The sequence below is a fragment of the Erinaceus europaeus genome, chromosome 2 (genome assembly GCF_950295315.1).
Source record: "Erinaceus europaeus chromosome 2, mEriEur2.1, whole genome shotgun sequence".
Taxonomy (NCBI): domain Eukaryota; kingdom Metazoa; phylum Chordata; class Mammalia; order Eulipotyphla; family Erinaceidae; genus Erinaceus; species Erinaceus europaeus.
The window spans coordinates 14,816,573-14,834,441 of NC_080163.1; the positions used below are offsets into that span (position 1 = coordinate 14,816,573).

At 40.2% G+C, this 17,869-nt stretch overlaps 1 protein-coding gene across 2 annotated transcripts in view; it reads left to right on the top strand.

The window, feature by feature from the left end:
• The window catches only part of SYNPO2 (synaptopodin 2), a 246,996-nt gene extending 233,501 nt beyond the window's left edge, over positions 1-13,495 (top strand). For both annotated transcript variants that reach the window (XM_007525487.3, XM_060177092.1), the window contains exon 5: positions 10,215-13,495. In XM_007525487.3, the coding sequence (XP_007525549.1) occupies positions 10,215-10,754 (540 nt within the window). In that variant the 3' untranslated portion in view covers positions 10,755-13,495. The remainder of the gene's footprint in view (positions 1-10,214) is intronic.
• The last annotated feature ends 4,374 nt before the right edge of the window (positions 13,496-17,869 follow it).

A 17,869-nucleotide genomic window follows, 5' to 3' on the forward strand; every position in this document is an offset into this window, starting at 1 on the left:
TGATCTTGGCTCTTTCTCACAAAAGTATTTCCTTCTAATGTATTAGAAAATTTGTTTTAGGGGCCAGGTGGTGGCACACCTGGTTGAGTGCACATGTTACAGTGTGCAAGGACCTGGTCCCTACCTTGCAGGGGGAAAGCTTCATGAGTGGTGGAGCAGTGCTGCAAATGTCTCTCTCCCTCTCTATTATCCCCTTCCCTTTCAATTTCTGGCTTGTCCATCCAATAATAAATAAAGATAATGAAACATAAAATAATAATAGTTATTATTTTAAAAAGGAAAATTTGTTTTAAAAGTCTGTTGTTTTGTAGGGCAGGGAGATAACATAATGTTTATGCAGAAAGACTCTCCTGCCTGATGCTTCAAGGTCCTAGGTTCAGTTCCCTGCACCACCATAAGCCAGAGCTGAGCAGTGCTCTGATAAAAATAAATAAATAAATAAATAAATAAATAAATAAATGTTGTTTAGGAATCTCCCTCTCTGCCTCTCTACCTCTCCCTTCCTTCTCAATTTCCCTCTGTCTCTATCCAACATATATAAATGAACAATAATAGTTTTGGAAGCCCATTGTTTATAACCCAAAATTTTAATATAAAAAAAAACCCAAGAGAAATTACAATGAACCGTCAGTAGCAGAGTCCAGAGGAATAGCTCCAGCTACATGACTGTGTCTCTTATTTTTGATGTGTCAGTCTGTTGACTGCATTCATTTCTTTGTCCTAATTAAACCTCAGATGACACTTCCTTTTTCAAATGTCAAGTGCTACTTGCAAGTTAAATATCAAACAGTTTAACAAAAAAGTGAACTAACAAGCATTATAGGTACATTAGCATAGAATGAACATGAACATAAGGTTTAGGTTAAGCTGAGCTTTTCAGCTGACCTCACATGGCTTGTCTGTCTGACCTTCACTAGGGAAAGTACATGCAAGTGTGATGTGTTCTCTGCATTGGTACCTACTTGTTCTTGTGACAAGGGGCACGATGCCAGTATATTCTCCATGGTGTGTTGGAGAGCGGGCTCAGGGATTCATCCGTGAAAAATATGTCCTCTATCACTGAGCTGTTTAGACTCCTGGCCCAAGATTTCCCTCTGTTTAGTTATCTAGCATTCAAATAATTTTAAAATTAATTTTCTTAACTCTAAAAAAATTTCTTACCTTTATTTTTTATTTATTGGATAGAGACAACCAGAAATTGAGATGGAAAGGGGTGACAGAGAGGGAAAGAGACAGAGAGACACCTGCAACCCTGCTTCACTACTTTCAAAGCTTTCCCCCTGCAGGTGGGGACTGGGGGCTCGAATCCAAGACCTTGCACATTGTAACCTATGTGGTCAATCAGGTGCACCACCACCTGGTTCCCTTAATTAATTAATTAATTTATTTTTTAATATTTATTTATTCCCTTTTGTTGCCCTTGTCGTAGTTGTTATTGCTGTTGTTATTATTGATGTCATCATTGTTAGATAGAACAGAGAGAAATGGAGAGAGGAGGGGAAGACAGAGGGGGGAGAGAAAGACAGACACCTGCAGACCTGCTTCACCGCCTGTGAAGCGACTCCCCTGTAGGTGGGGAGCTGGGGGCTCGCACTGGGATCCTTATGCTGGTCCTTGCTCTTCATGCCACGTGCGTTTAATCTGGAAATAAATGAACCTCCTTCTCTAGGGTAAAGGCTTGATGAAGTATGGACCTTTGACATGAGAAAATTTGAATGGCTATTTAGAAGGGGCAGTCAATGGATTTATTTTATGTTATCAGGCTCACTGGGCATTGAAATGATGATGAAAGTAAAGACTGGCTGGGTGGTGGTGCACAGTTAAGTGCACATATTACCCAGTGCAAGGAACTGGGTTCAAGCCCCCACTCCCCACCCACAGGGAGGATGTTTCACGAGTAGTGAAGCAGGTCTGCAGGTGTCTGTCTTTCTCTCCTTCTCTCTTTCTCCCCGTCCCCTCTCAATTTCTCTCTCTGTCTATCTAATAAAAAATATTAGAGAGGAAGAAGTGCTTACCAACTAGAGACTAAGGATTGGAAATAAATGAACCTCCTTCTCTAGGGTAAAGGCTTGATGAAGTATGGACCTTTGACAGAAGAAAATTTGAAATGTCTAGAGATGTTTCGTGCAAGTCATTAGTAGGAGAGATTTTTCCATTCTATTTTTAACTTACTTTCATTTTTAAAAAGATAAGAGCAAGTAGTTGTGCTGTATTGATAACACTAATGTCTACATGATAGGATTTTAAAGCTAACAATGTATCAAAGGTCTACATACATGAGATGCTATATGTGGAGGTGAGGTTCCTGACCCCCAAGAAAGTCTGACAAGGAAAGACAGGGAAGCCACTTCCACACTTCTGGAGCCTCTCAGTCAGGATCAAGTTATCAAAGGGGGTCAGAGGATGGCAAGCAGAGAATTGGTCAGGTGAATTCTGGAGTACCCAAGATCATGGTGTATGTGTGTGTGTGTGTGTGTGTGTGTGTGTGAGTGTATTTTTTTAAATTTTTAATTAATTAATTTTCCCTTTCGTTGCCCTTGTTGTTTTTTATTGTTGTAGTTATTATTGTTGTTGTTATTGATGTCGTCGTTGTTGGATAGGACAGAGAGAAATGGAGAGAAGAGGGGAAGATAAAGACAGCGAGAGAAAGATAGACACCTGCAGACCTGTTTCACCGCCAGTGAAGCGACTCCCCTACAGGTGGGGAGCCGGGGCTCCAACCGGATCCTTATGCCGGTTCTTGCACTTTGCGCCACGTGCGCTTAACCCGCGGACTCCCTGTGTGTGTTTATTTTGAAGGAACATGATATGGGTGCGACTGGAGTCTGAAAATCTGAAGGGTAAAGAAAAATCTAGAAAAATCTAGAAAAATCTAGAGGGTAAAGATGGCCTTACAAACTATTTTGGCAAAGAACCAAGAGATGTACTCATGTACTCATAAGGACAGGTGTTGTTTGTCCCTCACATACCAGAGTAAACCTGAAGCAAAAAAGAACCATCTGGGTCATCAAAGGGAGAGAGGGGTTTTCTCCAAGGGTAAAAATGGCTAGCAGTGCTACAAGCTGCACACCGACAGGGGTGTAGAATGAGGTACAAGTTATCCTCTTTTTTTTTTTTTTTTTAATCTGATAGGACAGAGAAATTCAGAGAGAAAGGAATGGCAGTGAGGGAAAAAGGGAAAGAGAGACACAGCTCTGCTTCACCGTTCACCATTCATGAAGTGTCTTTCCTGCAGGTGGGGACTGGGGACTTAAAGCTGGGGCTTTGTGCTTGGGGAACCAGGTTGCTCAACTGGGTGCACCACCACCCAACTCCACAAGTCATCCTCTAGAAGACAGATCAGTCTGGTATGAATCAAGGACTACAGGCAAGACATTCCCACTGATAGGAATCTCCAAATACCTTGTGAAACTTTTCTTCCGATGTCTATCTGACTTGAAAAGTGAAAAACCAGTATATGAGGTCACCAAGTCAAGTAAAAAAAAATTCTTTCTGCTCTTTCTCCTTCTCCATTCTATCCACAAGAACATGGAAGTCACAACAAGCTGGGGCAGGATAAGAAAGAAGAGAGTGAAAATGTCTAACATAACTCCTTTCTGAAAGAAGGGGATCCTTCTGAAACAGCCCTTGGTTGGGGAAGAAGAGATTGAACTCTTTGAAAAAAAATTTTTTATTTTTCCTTTTGTTGCCCTTGATGTTTTATTATTATTGTTGTTGTTGTAGTTATTATTGTTGTTGTTGTCCTGGTTGGATAGTACAGAGAGAAATGGAGAGAGGAGGGGAAGACAGAGAGAGGGAGAGAAAGATAGACACCTGCAGACCTGTTTCATTGCTTGTGAAGCGACTCCCCAGCAGGTGGGGAGCCGGGGGCTCTCACGGGGATCCTTACACTGGTCCTTGTGCTTAGAGCCATGTGCACTTAACCCGCTGTACTACCACCCAACCCCCGATCTTGAACTCTTAAAGTAAGATTGGGGTTAGCTATTCTAGGGAAAGAATGTTCTATTATAACATAAAGTGGTTTCAGTAACTTAAGGGTTACCATAGATTTCTTCCAAAAAGAAAAGACAGAATGTTCCAGGGTCTTCTCATTTTCCCAGTGGCAGTGGAAAAACTTAACTTCAGTATAACAAAATGCAGTTAGGAGGAGATAAAAAGTGCAAGGTAATTAGATGATTCATCATATACCAGTTTAGCTTATTGGTTATAGTTTAGTATCTTGTTGTTGTTGTAGCTTAGTATCTTATAACACAATTTTTCACACTTCTGCTAATAACAGAACCTACAGTGGAAACTACATCTCAGAACCTAACGCATCTAGGGTCTTTCTCTAAACATATCTGAATAAATATGGATTCTACCACCAGATATTCAAACTCCAACATAGAAGAAAAACACCTCTGTTCTTTGCAGGCTTTTTGGTCATTTCTGGCTCAGAGTTTATAGAATGGTTTATTTAAGCTAACCAAGAGAGAGAACAGTATGAGCCTTAGGACAGAAACTGACCAAAGGAAATAACACCAAAGAACAAGATGTGGAATTGCATGGGGGAGGATACTGACCCTGAGGGGCTTGGGTGTAGGCAGAGAAGAAAGTTCCTGCAACATATATATATATATATTGTCAAAAGCAGAAACAACAGTATACCTTAAGGATTATTTATACCACTTTTGTCTTTCTAACTGAAGACATTTTGTAATTCTATCTTCTATTGTTAGCACTATAAGGAATATGCTTGGCAGCCTGAGGAAGAAGTAGAAGAGTCTTTTTTTTTTTTTTAATTTGGTGGTGGAGGTAATTGTATTCTTCCTTCACAGTCTGTACTGCTACTATTTCAGGCATATTTGTGGTCTACGTGAGTATATTTTTAAACTCCCTTGCTATTTTAAATTTCTCTTCAGGACACCTTGACTTACTCTTTTCAACTTATATTGCAAAACTGTGCTCTTTCTTCACACATACAGCTAATGTTTATGCCTTAACTGAAAAAAAAAATCCTCGATCTCTTTACTATAGTATCATTCCATCATGTTATGAGCTTGTATTGTTCTGTTAACCTTCAATGATTCTGAAGATTTTTCAAATGAAACAAATGAAAAACTGGAAGATAAATCTCTCTCTTTCATCCACTATTTTGCATGTTCTATTCATTGAAGTGTATGCATTCATGCCGTATTTATTTATTTATTTATTTTTGCCTCCAAGGTTATTTAGCTAGGGCTCGGTGTCTGCATCATGAATCCACTGTTCCTGGAGACTATTTTTCCCCTTTTGTTGCCCTTGTTGTTTAGTCATTGTTGTGGTTATTATTATTGTTGTTGTTGCTGTTGCTGTTGTTGGAGAGGACAGATAGAAATCAAGAGAGGAGGGGAGACAGAGCAGGGGAGAGAAAGACACCTACAGACCTGTTTCATTGCCTGTGAAGCGACTCCCCCGCAGGTGGGGAGCCAGGGGCTCGAACCGGGATGCTTATGCTGGTTCTTGTGCTTTGCTCCAAGTGTGCTTAACCAGCTGCACTACCACCCGACTCCCTGTCCTATTTATTTATTTATTTTTATTAGTGATTTAATATTGGTTCACAAAATTGTCACAAAATAGGGGTATAATTCCATAGGGTTCCCACCACCAGACATCTGTGTCCCATCCCCTCCCTTGGAAACTGCAGTAGTTCTCCCCAGGTCACCAAAAGGAGCTGATTCTCTACCTATCTATATCTATGTATCTAAGTCTATTTTCCTCAGTTTTTTTTTTTCCCAGCAGGCCTGTCTGTCTTCATTTACTTTCTAGTTTATCCTTACACATATTAGCACTTCCAAGTGTCTCTCCTTTTCTTCTTTTCTCTCAGATAAGCAAAATCATGCTGGTGTTTTCTCTGGCGTTTTCCAGATTCTCTTCCCTTCCATTGATGGTATAAAAACAAAGTTGTTGGTGACAAATACTTTGTGTCCTGGTGGGATGTTGGGTACAGAGCCCTGTGGCTTACTTCCCCTATAGTTTACCACTCTGGGATTGTAGACCAAAGTTCTTTGGGGGTGAGGGGGTGAGAGGCAGAAGGTGGGAGTTCTGGCTTCTGTAATAGCTCCTCCACTGGACATGGACATTGAAAGGTCTATCTATATATGTCCCTAGCCTGTTTCTATCTTTCTATAGTGGGGTAGAGCTCTGGAGAGGTGGAGTTCCATGAAGTATTGATAAGGTTGTCTGCGCAGGGAAGTCAGGATGGAATCATAGCAGCATCTGGAACTTGATGGCTAAAATGCAGTAAGATAGAAAACAGGTCAAAAAAAATTTTTTTATTCTTGTTGTAGTTATTGTTATTACTGATGTCATTGTTGGATAGGACAGAGAGAAATGGAGAGAGGAGGGGAAGACAGAGAGGGAGAGAGAAAGATAGACACCTGCAGACCTACTTTATTGCTTGTGAAGCGACCCCCCCTTGTAGGTGGGGAGCCAGGAACTCAAACCAGGATCCTTACGCTGGTCCTTGCACTTTGCGCCATCTGCGCTTAACCCCCTGTGCTATATCACCTGACTCCCACAGGTCAAAATTTTTAATAAACAGGAAACATTAAGCAGGAATAGAGAGTATGAAAGTAGGGGCCTTCGGGTGGAAGGAAGCTAGGAAATCTATTTTAGAGATGTTCCTGGGAGTCTATGTCTTAGTAATCTTTGCTTGAGCTTGAAAGCTAACATGGAGATAGACTAGGAATATTGCCTAGAAATACAGTGTCAGAGCTGAAAGTAGAACTAGGAAGTAGGATTAGGGCAGAGACTTGCTTGCAGACTTGAAGGAGATACATAAATGCCATTAACTGTTTATCACAACTATCTAACCCAGTGCCCAAATCTATTCATATTTAGCACAGGAGCCTGTAAAACCTCTGAATCCCTGTCAGTCTGAGCTTGCAGTCCATGATCACAGCTGGGAACATTCTAACCTGCACTCATTTCAAAACGAGTCTTCCTCAAGTGGCAGAGTACGATGACCCAGCCTCGCTTTTGGTCAGTGGGGCAATGCCTACCATTGCTAGTTCATAGTGAGAGTATGGTTCTGAAGAAGCCCACAAGAGGGCTTATGATGACGTTCCTAATAGAAGTGATCAGTGATGGTAAAGAGAGAGAACTATTAGAGGTCTAGGCCCATTGTATCTATGGGAGAATCCAAGGAGTCCCTGTCTAGGACCTCTGGTGAATAGACCCTTTATTTTTTTTTCTTTTATTTAAGAAAGGACTAACAAAACCATAGGGTAGGAGGGGTACAACTCCACACAATTCCCACCACCCAATCTCCATATCCCACCCCCTCCCCGGATAGCTTTCCCACTCTCTATCCCTCTGGGAGCATGGACCCAGGGTCATTGTGGGTTGTAGAAGGTGGAAGGTCTGGCTTCTGTAATTGCTTCCCCGCTGAACATGGACATTGACTGGTCAGTCCATACTCCCAGTCTGCCTCTCTCTTTCCCTAGTAGGGTGGGTCTCTGGGGAAGCTGAGCTCCAGGACACATTGGTGGGGTCTTCAGTCCAGGGAAGCCTGGCTGGCATCCTGATGACATCTGGAACCTGGTGACTGAAAAGAGAGTTAACATACAAAGCCAAACAAATTGTTGAGCAATAATGGACCCAAAACTTGGAATAGTGGTGAGGAAGTGTTAGGGGGATACTCACTGCATACTCTAGTGTACTTCTGCTTTCAGGTATATATTTCTCAGTAGTTTATGGATACGTGTGAACATATGCTCTCTCTCACAGAACCTGGTCTATATCTAGGTTTTGGGACTTTGTTAGAAAGTGAACCACCTGGGATGGAATTAGAGTATACTATGAAAGGAAAGGTCTCACCCGAGTAATGAAGCTGAAGGGTTGTCATTCCACACGTGAAGTCTCTGGACACAGTCTGAAGTGAAGCATGTTGAGGTGGCAATCGTTGTGTTGATTAGGTTGTGATCGGCAGATGCAATATTATTTGATATGGATTGGGAGAGGCATACGGGAAAGTGGGCCCTATCCAAGGGTTCCAGGACTGGGGGAAGTAGAGGCTCTATAGTGGAGATGTGAGGTTCCTGCTGTCTTAGGTTTCCAAAAGACAATCGATAGTTAATGTTATCATCACATTATTTGGTAATTGGGTAAACTTTGAAAGGTACTTTTGCTAGGGTTTGCTGTACAGTACCCAGTAGATCAGAAGCAACCAATAGCACAGCTATATACAAGATACTGGGTACTGTACAGCAAACCCTAATAGACTCTTTATTTTTTATCTGCAAACCAAGAATGAATCCTTTATTTTCTTTATGTATCTAATGGAGAAAGAGAAAACAAAAATAAAACATTTGAATCTAGGATGTTTTGTCCAAATCCAAGTTATTGTTCCCCTAAAATTTAATAAATTGATTAAGAAGGAAATGCTATTGAAACATCTATGAAATCTGCACACATGTTTAAGCATGGAAATGCTTTTTTTTTTGTCTCCAGGGTTACAACTGGGGCTAGTTGTCCACTGCTCCTGGCAGCCATTTTTTTTCGCATTATAGTTGTTGTTGTTGGATAGGACAGAGAGAAATTGAGAAAGGAGGGGAAGACAGAGGGGAAGAAAAAGATAGACACCTACAGACCTGCTTCACCACTTGTGAAGTGACACCCCTGCAGGTAGGGAGCCAGGGGTCTGAACCAAACCTAGATCCTTATACCAGTCCTAGCACTTCACACTATGTGAGCTTAACCAGGTGTATTACCACCAGACCCCCAGCAATGCTTTTTTGTTCAAGAAACACCTGTTACAATATTGTCAAATATACTCATTTCTCATAGGTGTGCCCTCCTACTTTTTTCCAGGAATTTGTTAAAGAGAATTTAACTTGAAAAAATGTGTGCAAAAGTACTGTAAACTAGCAGTTTCTGAAAATCCAGATGGTATGAAGCAGAAACTTTCAAGAAACTCTGCTTCTGACTACTAGACAAGCCAAATATTTCACATACACAGGGAATGTAGCAGTGACACAAACTCTAGAAGAAATAAGGAATGCAGGAAAAAGGAAATGAATATAAATGAAAGAAGTCACAAGAATATGTATTCAGAACTGTAGGTGTATATATATCCCATCAAGGAGACAAAGATTCATGGGATTGTCACCAGTATATACATATATTTTGAGTGTTGGTCTGCTTCTAATTCTGCTTCTAAGACGCCTTCTGTTTTGATCATCACGTTAAGTTCACTTGCATTGCTTAACACTGTGGTCTATTTACATAATCACTGCTTTACCTGAGACCCACCCTACCTACAAGGCATTGGTTTAATCCCCACTGGTTAGATGCAAGCTTGATACTTCCGAGTGCACATGCTTTTTCCTTCTCCCCACCCCCTATCCTACGTACTTCCTCTTCTGACCTGACACTTCCGCCTCAGGAGATATAAAGGACAGGATTTTCTAATGAAGAGAGATTAGATAGATTGCACTGCATTCCCGTTCAATGAAGATTGAACTGTGTTCCTAGCTCAGCCATGAGTCCCTGGTCATCTGTCTCCCTCCTGCGAAGCTAGGCCAGCATTTGAGAAGTATAAAGGTCATCTCTTCTATTATACCAGTAGTATTAAACACGTTTAAATAGGGGTGTGTGTGTGTGTGTCAATGTGTGTGTATGTGTTGTGTTCTGTACTGAAAAAAAAAAGAGATTAAAAAATGACTTAGGGGCTAGGAAGTTAGCAAAATGGTTATATCAAAAGACTTTCATGCCTGAGGCACCTGATGTCCCAGGTTCAATCCCCTGTACCACCATAAGCAAGAGCTATGTAGTGCTCTGGGATAATTAGTAATAATAAATAATCATAATAAACATGATCACTTAGGGAAAGTAAATAGTCCAGTAGGTATATTTTATACAGTAGACCTATTTCTGAGGTTATCAATAGGCATGTATATTTTGTACCAAGACAGCAGGACTAAGATGAGGGTGGGTCAAGGATATAGATACTTGGAAGGCAGGCAGACACTAGCTGTTGGAGTTTTGGGTTCAGAGAACAGTGAGGAGGTTCAAAGCCCTAGATGGGAGCTAATGTTACATGAGGCAGAGGTCCTCTGTTTACCTTGAGGATTCGGTAAGCACTGTGAGGATTTGCTGTTTCCAGTGTTTAATAATGGTTAGTTGATTGCTTTAGAAAAAAACCAGGGCAAACCAAACCAAAGGAGATATATTAACCTCTTCATTGTTTCTAGGGACGTGGACTCTCTCTTTCTCTTCCTGGACGGCCATTTCCCCCCACCATCTCTGCCATATCACCTTTTGTCTACCAGCCTACTCACGACGACTCAAGCCAGCCAACAGATGGGCAAGAGAAAGCAAACAAGAGGCCAACTCCTTGGGAAGCAGCAGCCAAGTCTCCTCTTGGTCTAGTGGATGAAGCCTTCAGACCCAGAAGCATCCAGGAATCCATTGTGGCCAATGTGGTCTCAGCCGCTAGGAGAAAGGTTCTTCCAGCACCTCCTGAGGACTGGAATGAGAGACTGTGTTATGTTCCTGAACCCCAGATCACCACCCTGGGCTCCTTTGGGAGGCAAGTGTACAATGTTGCTTCCCTGCCCAATAGCAGTATGCCCACCGCCTCCCAATGTGGTTCACAGTTGCCATATGCATATTATAGGCAGCCTTCCAGAAATGATTCTGAGATGGCCATGGAGACACGGTCCGATGATTGTCTTCCAGTAGCTAACTATAGTTGTAACCAACAGCCAAGGGGATGGCGACGCCAAACTTGAAAGTTAGAAGGGCCAGTTGTGTGCCAACTACTATAACTTCTTTTTTTCCTTTTTTTTACTATGACTTCTTAGTGTTCCTTTGCAGGGTTTCTGCATTCTCCAGTAGACTTAGGGTCACGCTTCATTCTGGCTTGATTCTCAGAGGTCTGCATCTGGGTTTGTGTTTGTGTGTGTGTGTGTGTGTGTGTGTGTGTGTGTGTGTGCACACATAGGAGTGAGATCCACTGCTTTTTTCTGCTAATGCACAGGGAAGGAAAAAAACCCAATTTCTACATCAATGTACACACACACACACACACACTTCATAGTCTTGATTTCATTTATTCTTTTTTATGGCAGAATCTAGGCAATTAAACTCTGTTCTATTAAAATGCCAGTAAGCATTTTCTTATAAGTGCCTTAGTTAAGGAATTAATGAAATACAGTGAAAGAAGGAATTAATGCTATGTTAATTGTTACCTGCAGTAACAGCAAGCAATATTAACATTGGAGACACTTTTGGCAGGAACATGTCAATGGATAGTTATGGAAAAAATTACTTCCTTGGTGTGTCAAGCATTTCCACACAAGACTGAAATAAAACTGACAAAATTCAGATTTCTAGAGTTGAAATATAAGCATTCTCAGAAAGAAATCAATCCTTGGGAGTAAAAGAACCATAAATTTCAAAAGGGCTTTTTGAGGTAAAAGATGTAATGTATGGGAAATAGAAAGATTTAGGTATAGGATTTATTTCTAATCTATTTAAAGCCAGCAGTCTGAGACAGGAACAGACTCTGAATTCAGGTGTTCTCATTTGTCAAATGAGAAGATTGGATTATCTAATTTCTTATATCCTTAACAGCTCTGCTATCCTGAGATTCTCTCATTAGCAGATGACCTTTGATGCATTATTCAATTTTGTGGCTCATCATAGAAATATGAGATTAAGTTGAAGAGTGGACTAGGTCAATTTCTTTCTGTCTTATCCAACAACAACAAAATGGAGAGAAAAAAAAAATGTTCGCCGCCAAGAGCACTGGACTCATAGTGCAGACACCGAAAGCCCCAGCTATAACCCTGGAGGCAAAAAATCAAACAAACCAAAAAAAAAAAAAAGGCAATTGGGTAAATGGTGCCACTCACTACATGCCATTAAAGGTCCCAGGGGAAGAAAAAAAAAAAGTCAGGCAGCAAGTTTTATGCTACGTGTTATAGAGTGAGGGATGGTAGAAGAAAGAGAGGAGGGGGAAGCTACTTATGAACTTCAGGAAGTGGTGGGGAGCTCTATTTGCTATGATGCAACTGTAGGTCGTGAACATTAGGTTTAGTTACAGAGAACATGCCAGGAAACCCTATGCAACAAGTAGGATGACTTTAGAAAGGGATCCTGAGGATGTTCAAAGAAAGCTATCACTGGTTTAGTTGACAGCTGTTTGCTTAGGGCCATGACCCATGGCTTGTGAGCATTATCACGAGACAGCTGCCCACCTGTTTCCTTACTGCTATCTATACAAAGTATTAAATACAAGAAATTCTATGTGTTCTACACCATAAGTACTAAGAATATTTTAAAATTAAAATCATGTGCAGACTCAATGCGTTTTTTTTTTTTTAGACTTTAAAATCTTAGTGTTATCCTTTGGTGCTTTTCTGTGTGTGTGTTTGTTGGTTTCAGCTCTTGCATTCACAGAATGAAACTTCAAAAACAATTTCCATGCTGGTGAGATAGCACAATGGTTATACAAAAAAAAAAAAAAAAAAAGCTCATGTCCAAAGCTCCAGAGATCCCAGGTTCAATCCTCAGCACCACCATAAACTAATGTCGGGCTGTGCTCTGATAATAAACAAACAAACAAACAAACAAACAAAAATTCCAGGCTACAGTCACTCCCTTAACTTGGAAGTAAAGTGAAATCTGTTAGTCCTATTACAATGAATCCTATTAGGAATAAATCAGCCCTGATTTATTGCTGGTTTTGTTTAGTTATGGAGAAAGCACTCTTTCTCTCTTATTCTTTCTATTTTATGTTATAGGACAGAGAAATTGAGAGGGGTAAGGAGAGAGAGAAGAGGAGAGAGATAGACAGGTCCTTACACACGGTGAAGTGTATGTAAGCTCTAATGGGTGTGCAACCCCAATTCTCTCAAAGATTTAAGACGAAAGTATTGATTCCTAAGAGTTTCTATGGAATCTTAAAAAAAAAAACAACAATAATGACTACTGTTGACTAATCTGTGCACCAATGCTAAGAACCTCCCATACAAAATATTTACTTAAAATTCTTTTGTAATGCTTGAATGGTTCTAGATGACAATGTTTTAAGGAGGGTGGAGGAGAGCAGCAGCAAAGACTTTCTCTTTCAAGATCAAATCCTAGTTGTTTTCTCTCATAGATATTATTTCAATTCCTTTTATGAATTTGATCTACTCCAATTTTAAAAGTTTCTATAGATGATTCCATTCACTAAAACGTTCACTAGACTTCAAAATATAAGACATGTTTAAATTTAGATGTTGGGAAGTCGGGCGGTAGTGCAGCAGGTTAAACACACGTGGTGCAAAGTGCAAGGACCTGGTAAGGATCCCAGTTAGAGCCCCCCGGCTCCCCACAGGCGGTGAATCAGGTCTGCAGGTGTCTTTCTCTCCCCTTCTCTGTCTTCCTCTCCTCTCTCCATTTCTCTCTGTCCTATCCAACAATGACAACCACAATAAAACAACAATAATAACTACAACAATAAAACAACAAAGGCAACAAAAGGGAATAAATAAAATACTTCTCTTTAAATTTACATGTTATTCTCACAATGCAATCTTCTCCCTCTTTGCATGTACTAGATCAAGACTATCTTTCCTATCAAACAGTCGGAATTCATCCTAGATATCAAGAAGAAGGCAACACATGGCAGGAGAACCGTCTATCTTTCCCTCAAGGAAATGAACATCTTGGGCTTTTACTAGAAATCAATGTCCCAAGAAGACATATTCTACAGGTATAATTCTGAAAAGCCAAAGTACCATTATCATACGTTCACAACACACACCACTGATATATTTCTCCAATTTATTTAAAGTGGGGTAAAACTAGACTGCTGTTTGAGGAAAAGACACTTTTTCCTTGCTGAGATCTAATTCTCTATGGTAAGAATTCCCAGATACCCACTGTTCTGTCTCTTAAACAAGGTAAGCTAGTCCTATATTCTCTCTCTCCCTTCTCTCTCTCTCTCTTTCTCTCTCTCTCTCTCTCTCTATATATATATATATATATAGAGAGAGTATATATATATATAGAGAGAGAGAGAGAGAGAATATATATATATATATATATATATATATATATAACATTTAAAAAACCGTAGGATAACAGGGGTACAACTCCACACAATTCCTACCATTAGAACCCTGATAATCTAGTCCCATATTCTAAATATCAAATAGCCTTTTTTTTTTCAAGTGTTGCTTTGTAAATATTTATCATATATGTTCTAAGACATGAGGCCAACAGCTGCAATCACCTAGGAAGAAAGAGTGGCTGTTTTACCAGGGACAAAAAAAATTTAATGATCTCTTAAAGCAACAGTCAGAAGGAACATGAGTTTGACACCTTTCCTCCATCTTGAGTTTAAGTGTCATATCACTGCATGTGTGTGACACATCACTTATTAAAATGACTAAAATTTCACCTAGCTTTTTGAGTTTTATAAATGCACATATTCTAATCCGCTGACATCTAACTCTGTCTCTTGTGCTTTGATGGCATCATTCACACTGGAAAAGGCCACTCACGTAGGGCTCACGCATATATATGTCATTGAGTTGAAACCTGGCTTAAGATTATAGTAATGTAGTGTGGGAGGTGGTACAATGAATGGATAAATCATTGGACTCTCAAGCATAAGGTCCTGAGTTCAATCTCCAGCAGCACATGTACCAGAGTGAAGTCTGGGTTTGTTGTTGTTGTTCCCCCTCTTCTTCTATCTTTCTCATTAATAAATAATAAAGGTTTCTTTAAAAGGTTATATTAATCATCTCAGTTATTATATTATAAAGGAATTAAAAAAGAATATTTGGTTTTATAAGAGAAAGTAGAGTTTCACATTTGATTTCAAAGTAGAAATATCTACATTGTCCACACTTTTTTGGGGGAGGGGGTGGAATTGTTTTCTTTGACTAATTAAAATGACATTTTCCACCTCTGTTTATCCCAAAAGAATGTATTGGAAAGATGGATGCTGAAAATCAAAATTATATTAGAAATAAGGAAGTAACTTGAAAACCACCTTAAAGATCCTTTTTTAAATAAAGCTTTTACTTTGAATTAATCTTTACTCCAAAGAAGATTTGATCTTACCTAATACATAGTTTCACATTTTAATTTCTAAGGCATCAGTTTCCAGTCACATCAAAAAGGATTTCATGCTAATTGGCATTTGAATTTTACAGGTAAGTTAAGTTGGAAACAAGCATATTTCAACATTATTCTTTTTTGTAGTTATTATTGTTGTTGATATTGATGTCGTCGTTGTTAAATAGGACAGAGAGAAATGGAGAGAGGAAAGGCAAGACAGCGGGGAGGGGAGAAAGACAGGCACCTACAGACCTGCTTCACTGCCTGTGAAGAGACTCCCCTGCAGGTGGGGAGCCAGGGGGCTCGAACCCGTATCCTTACACTGGGCCTTGCGCTTGGTGCCACGTGCGCTTAACCCGCTGCACTACCACCTGACTCCCTTCAACATTATTCTTAATTATTTTTTCTGGCTGCATGTTGAAAATAAGTCCTATGCTTGGGGGATGGGCGGTAGTGCACCAGGTTAAGTGCACATAGTGCGATGCGCAAGGACCCACTCAAGGACCACCTGCGGGGCTGGGGGTCATTCGATTTAGCAGGTTGGCAGGTGTCTCTTTTTCTCTCCCCTGTCTGTCTTCCTCTCCCCTTTCAATTTCTCTCTGTCCTACAATTTCTTTCTGCTACAACAGTAGCAGCAGCAACAATAACAGCAACAACAATGGGAAAAGATGGCCGTCAGGAGCAGTGGATTCGTAGTGCAGCCATGGAGCCCCAGTGATAATCCTGGAGGCAAAAATAAGGGGAGGGGAGAAAAGAAGAAGGAAGGAAAGAAGGAAGGAAGTAGAGAAAGAAAGAAGGAGAGAGGGAAAGAAAATGAATAGCCCTCTGCTTGAGAATAGCCAGTGTTAATATGGCTTGATGATACATTGGTTGAGTCTCGAGAACCACTCTTCACTCACTCCAATCTGCCATATTTGTCACTCAGTACTTCCGGTTACAGATGTTCCTCAGTTAATGACTATGATGCTCCAACCTGATAATCATGCTAAGTAAGTTGATGCTATTGTTAAAATGCAGCTGCATTTAATACACCTAGTCTACCGTCAACTGAAATAAAAGGTCTCCATGAAAAGTCAGGTATGGAAAGAGTTGGTCAGATAATCAAAATGAGGACACAGACAGTCTGAAGGATCTCACTCTTGTTCTCGAACTGCTGCATCAGTTACAGGTTTGAATGAAACTGATGACATTCTTTAAAGAAGCAAGTCGATGGTCAGTCTCTTATTGTGTGTAGTGATCAATAAATATAGTACAATACATTTTTAAAATTTATTTATTTTCCCTTTTGTTGCCCTTGTCGGTTTTTTTTATTGTTGTTACTGATGTCGTCATTGTTGGATAGGACAGAGAGAAATTGAGAGAGGAAGGGAAGACAGGGGGAGTGAAAGACAGACACCTGAAGACTTGCTTCACTGCTTGTGAAGCGACGCCCCTGCAGGTGGGGGAGCCGGGGGCTTGAACTGGGCTCCTTACATCCTTCCTTGTGCTTTGCACCACCTGTGCTTAACCTGCTGCTCTATGGCCCTAACTCCTAGTACAATACATTTTGACAGGGTGTTTGGTTTTCACTCAGAGGTTTGGACATTGAACTTTCCTTGTTATTTGACTCGAGAGGGTCAGAGAGGGAAAACATCAGGCTAGTTAGATTTTAATTTTATTTCTATTTACAAGGTCTTGTCTGAGTATTCTGGGTAGTCCTGTTATGATTTTTCTGTCATTCCCTTTTGGTCAGTGTATACATGGAGAAACAGTTGATTTCATATACTTAATGGATTTTTTTTTTTCCTGCATAACTATGTAGGGCAGGGTCAACCCACTTTTGACTCTAATTCAGTATAAGGGCTCCAGACTTGCTTTTAGCCTGTCAGACCAGGAAGAGGGATTCCAAAATAAAATGTCCATTCTCTTTACTAAGCATCACACCTCGGACTATTCTACCTTAAAGGTCTAGAACAGTTACACTAGCCCGTGTTTGGCAAAATCATCCAACACAAAGCATATTTTCCAACTGGATGTTGAGTATCTCATGTGTACTGAAGACTGCTCTGGAATTAGTTGAGAGCTTTTTTATCCCCCCAGATCACAAAGCTGACTGGGAACGATGTTCCTTGCTTAGCATCCTGGGAGAATACTGCAATGCACCATTAGCCTAGGAAAACATCAAAATTCAAAGTATGAAAAGTATGCTTTCTACTGAGTGTGTGTGTGTTTTTCTCCATACCATCATATGATCAAAATAAGCTAAGTCAAAACCACTGTTAGTCAGGGAACATCTGTACTTGTGCTCTTTCAGTTGGTCCAGGAATATCCATTGTTAAACTGAAGGCTTCATTCTAATAAAACAGATTAAAGTAATACTTTCATGGAGGTAATTAACAGTTGAACTACCAGCTGTAATGTGAGTTCCCTTGTCAGTTGCTAGCATCCAACTTAGGTTTTCGACACTATATTTTTGGTAAATTCTGAATAAATAACTGAAGCATTCTGATAAAAAATTAAACAGTACTTGAAAACATACCTTAAAAGTAAGTATTATTGTATACCTATGATCATAGCACAGTTTGTAGTAGCCAAGGCCTGGAAGCAACCCAGGTATCTCACAACAGATAAGTGACTAAGTTGTGGTGTGTATATATATATATACACACACACAATGGAATACTAATCAGGTGTTTAAAATGGTGAATTTGGGAGTAGGGTGGTAGTGCAGTGGGTTAAGCACAGGTAGTGCAAAGTTCAAGGACAAGCATAAGGATCCAGTTCGAGCTCCTGGCTTCACACCTTCAGG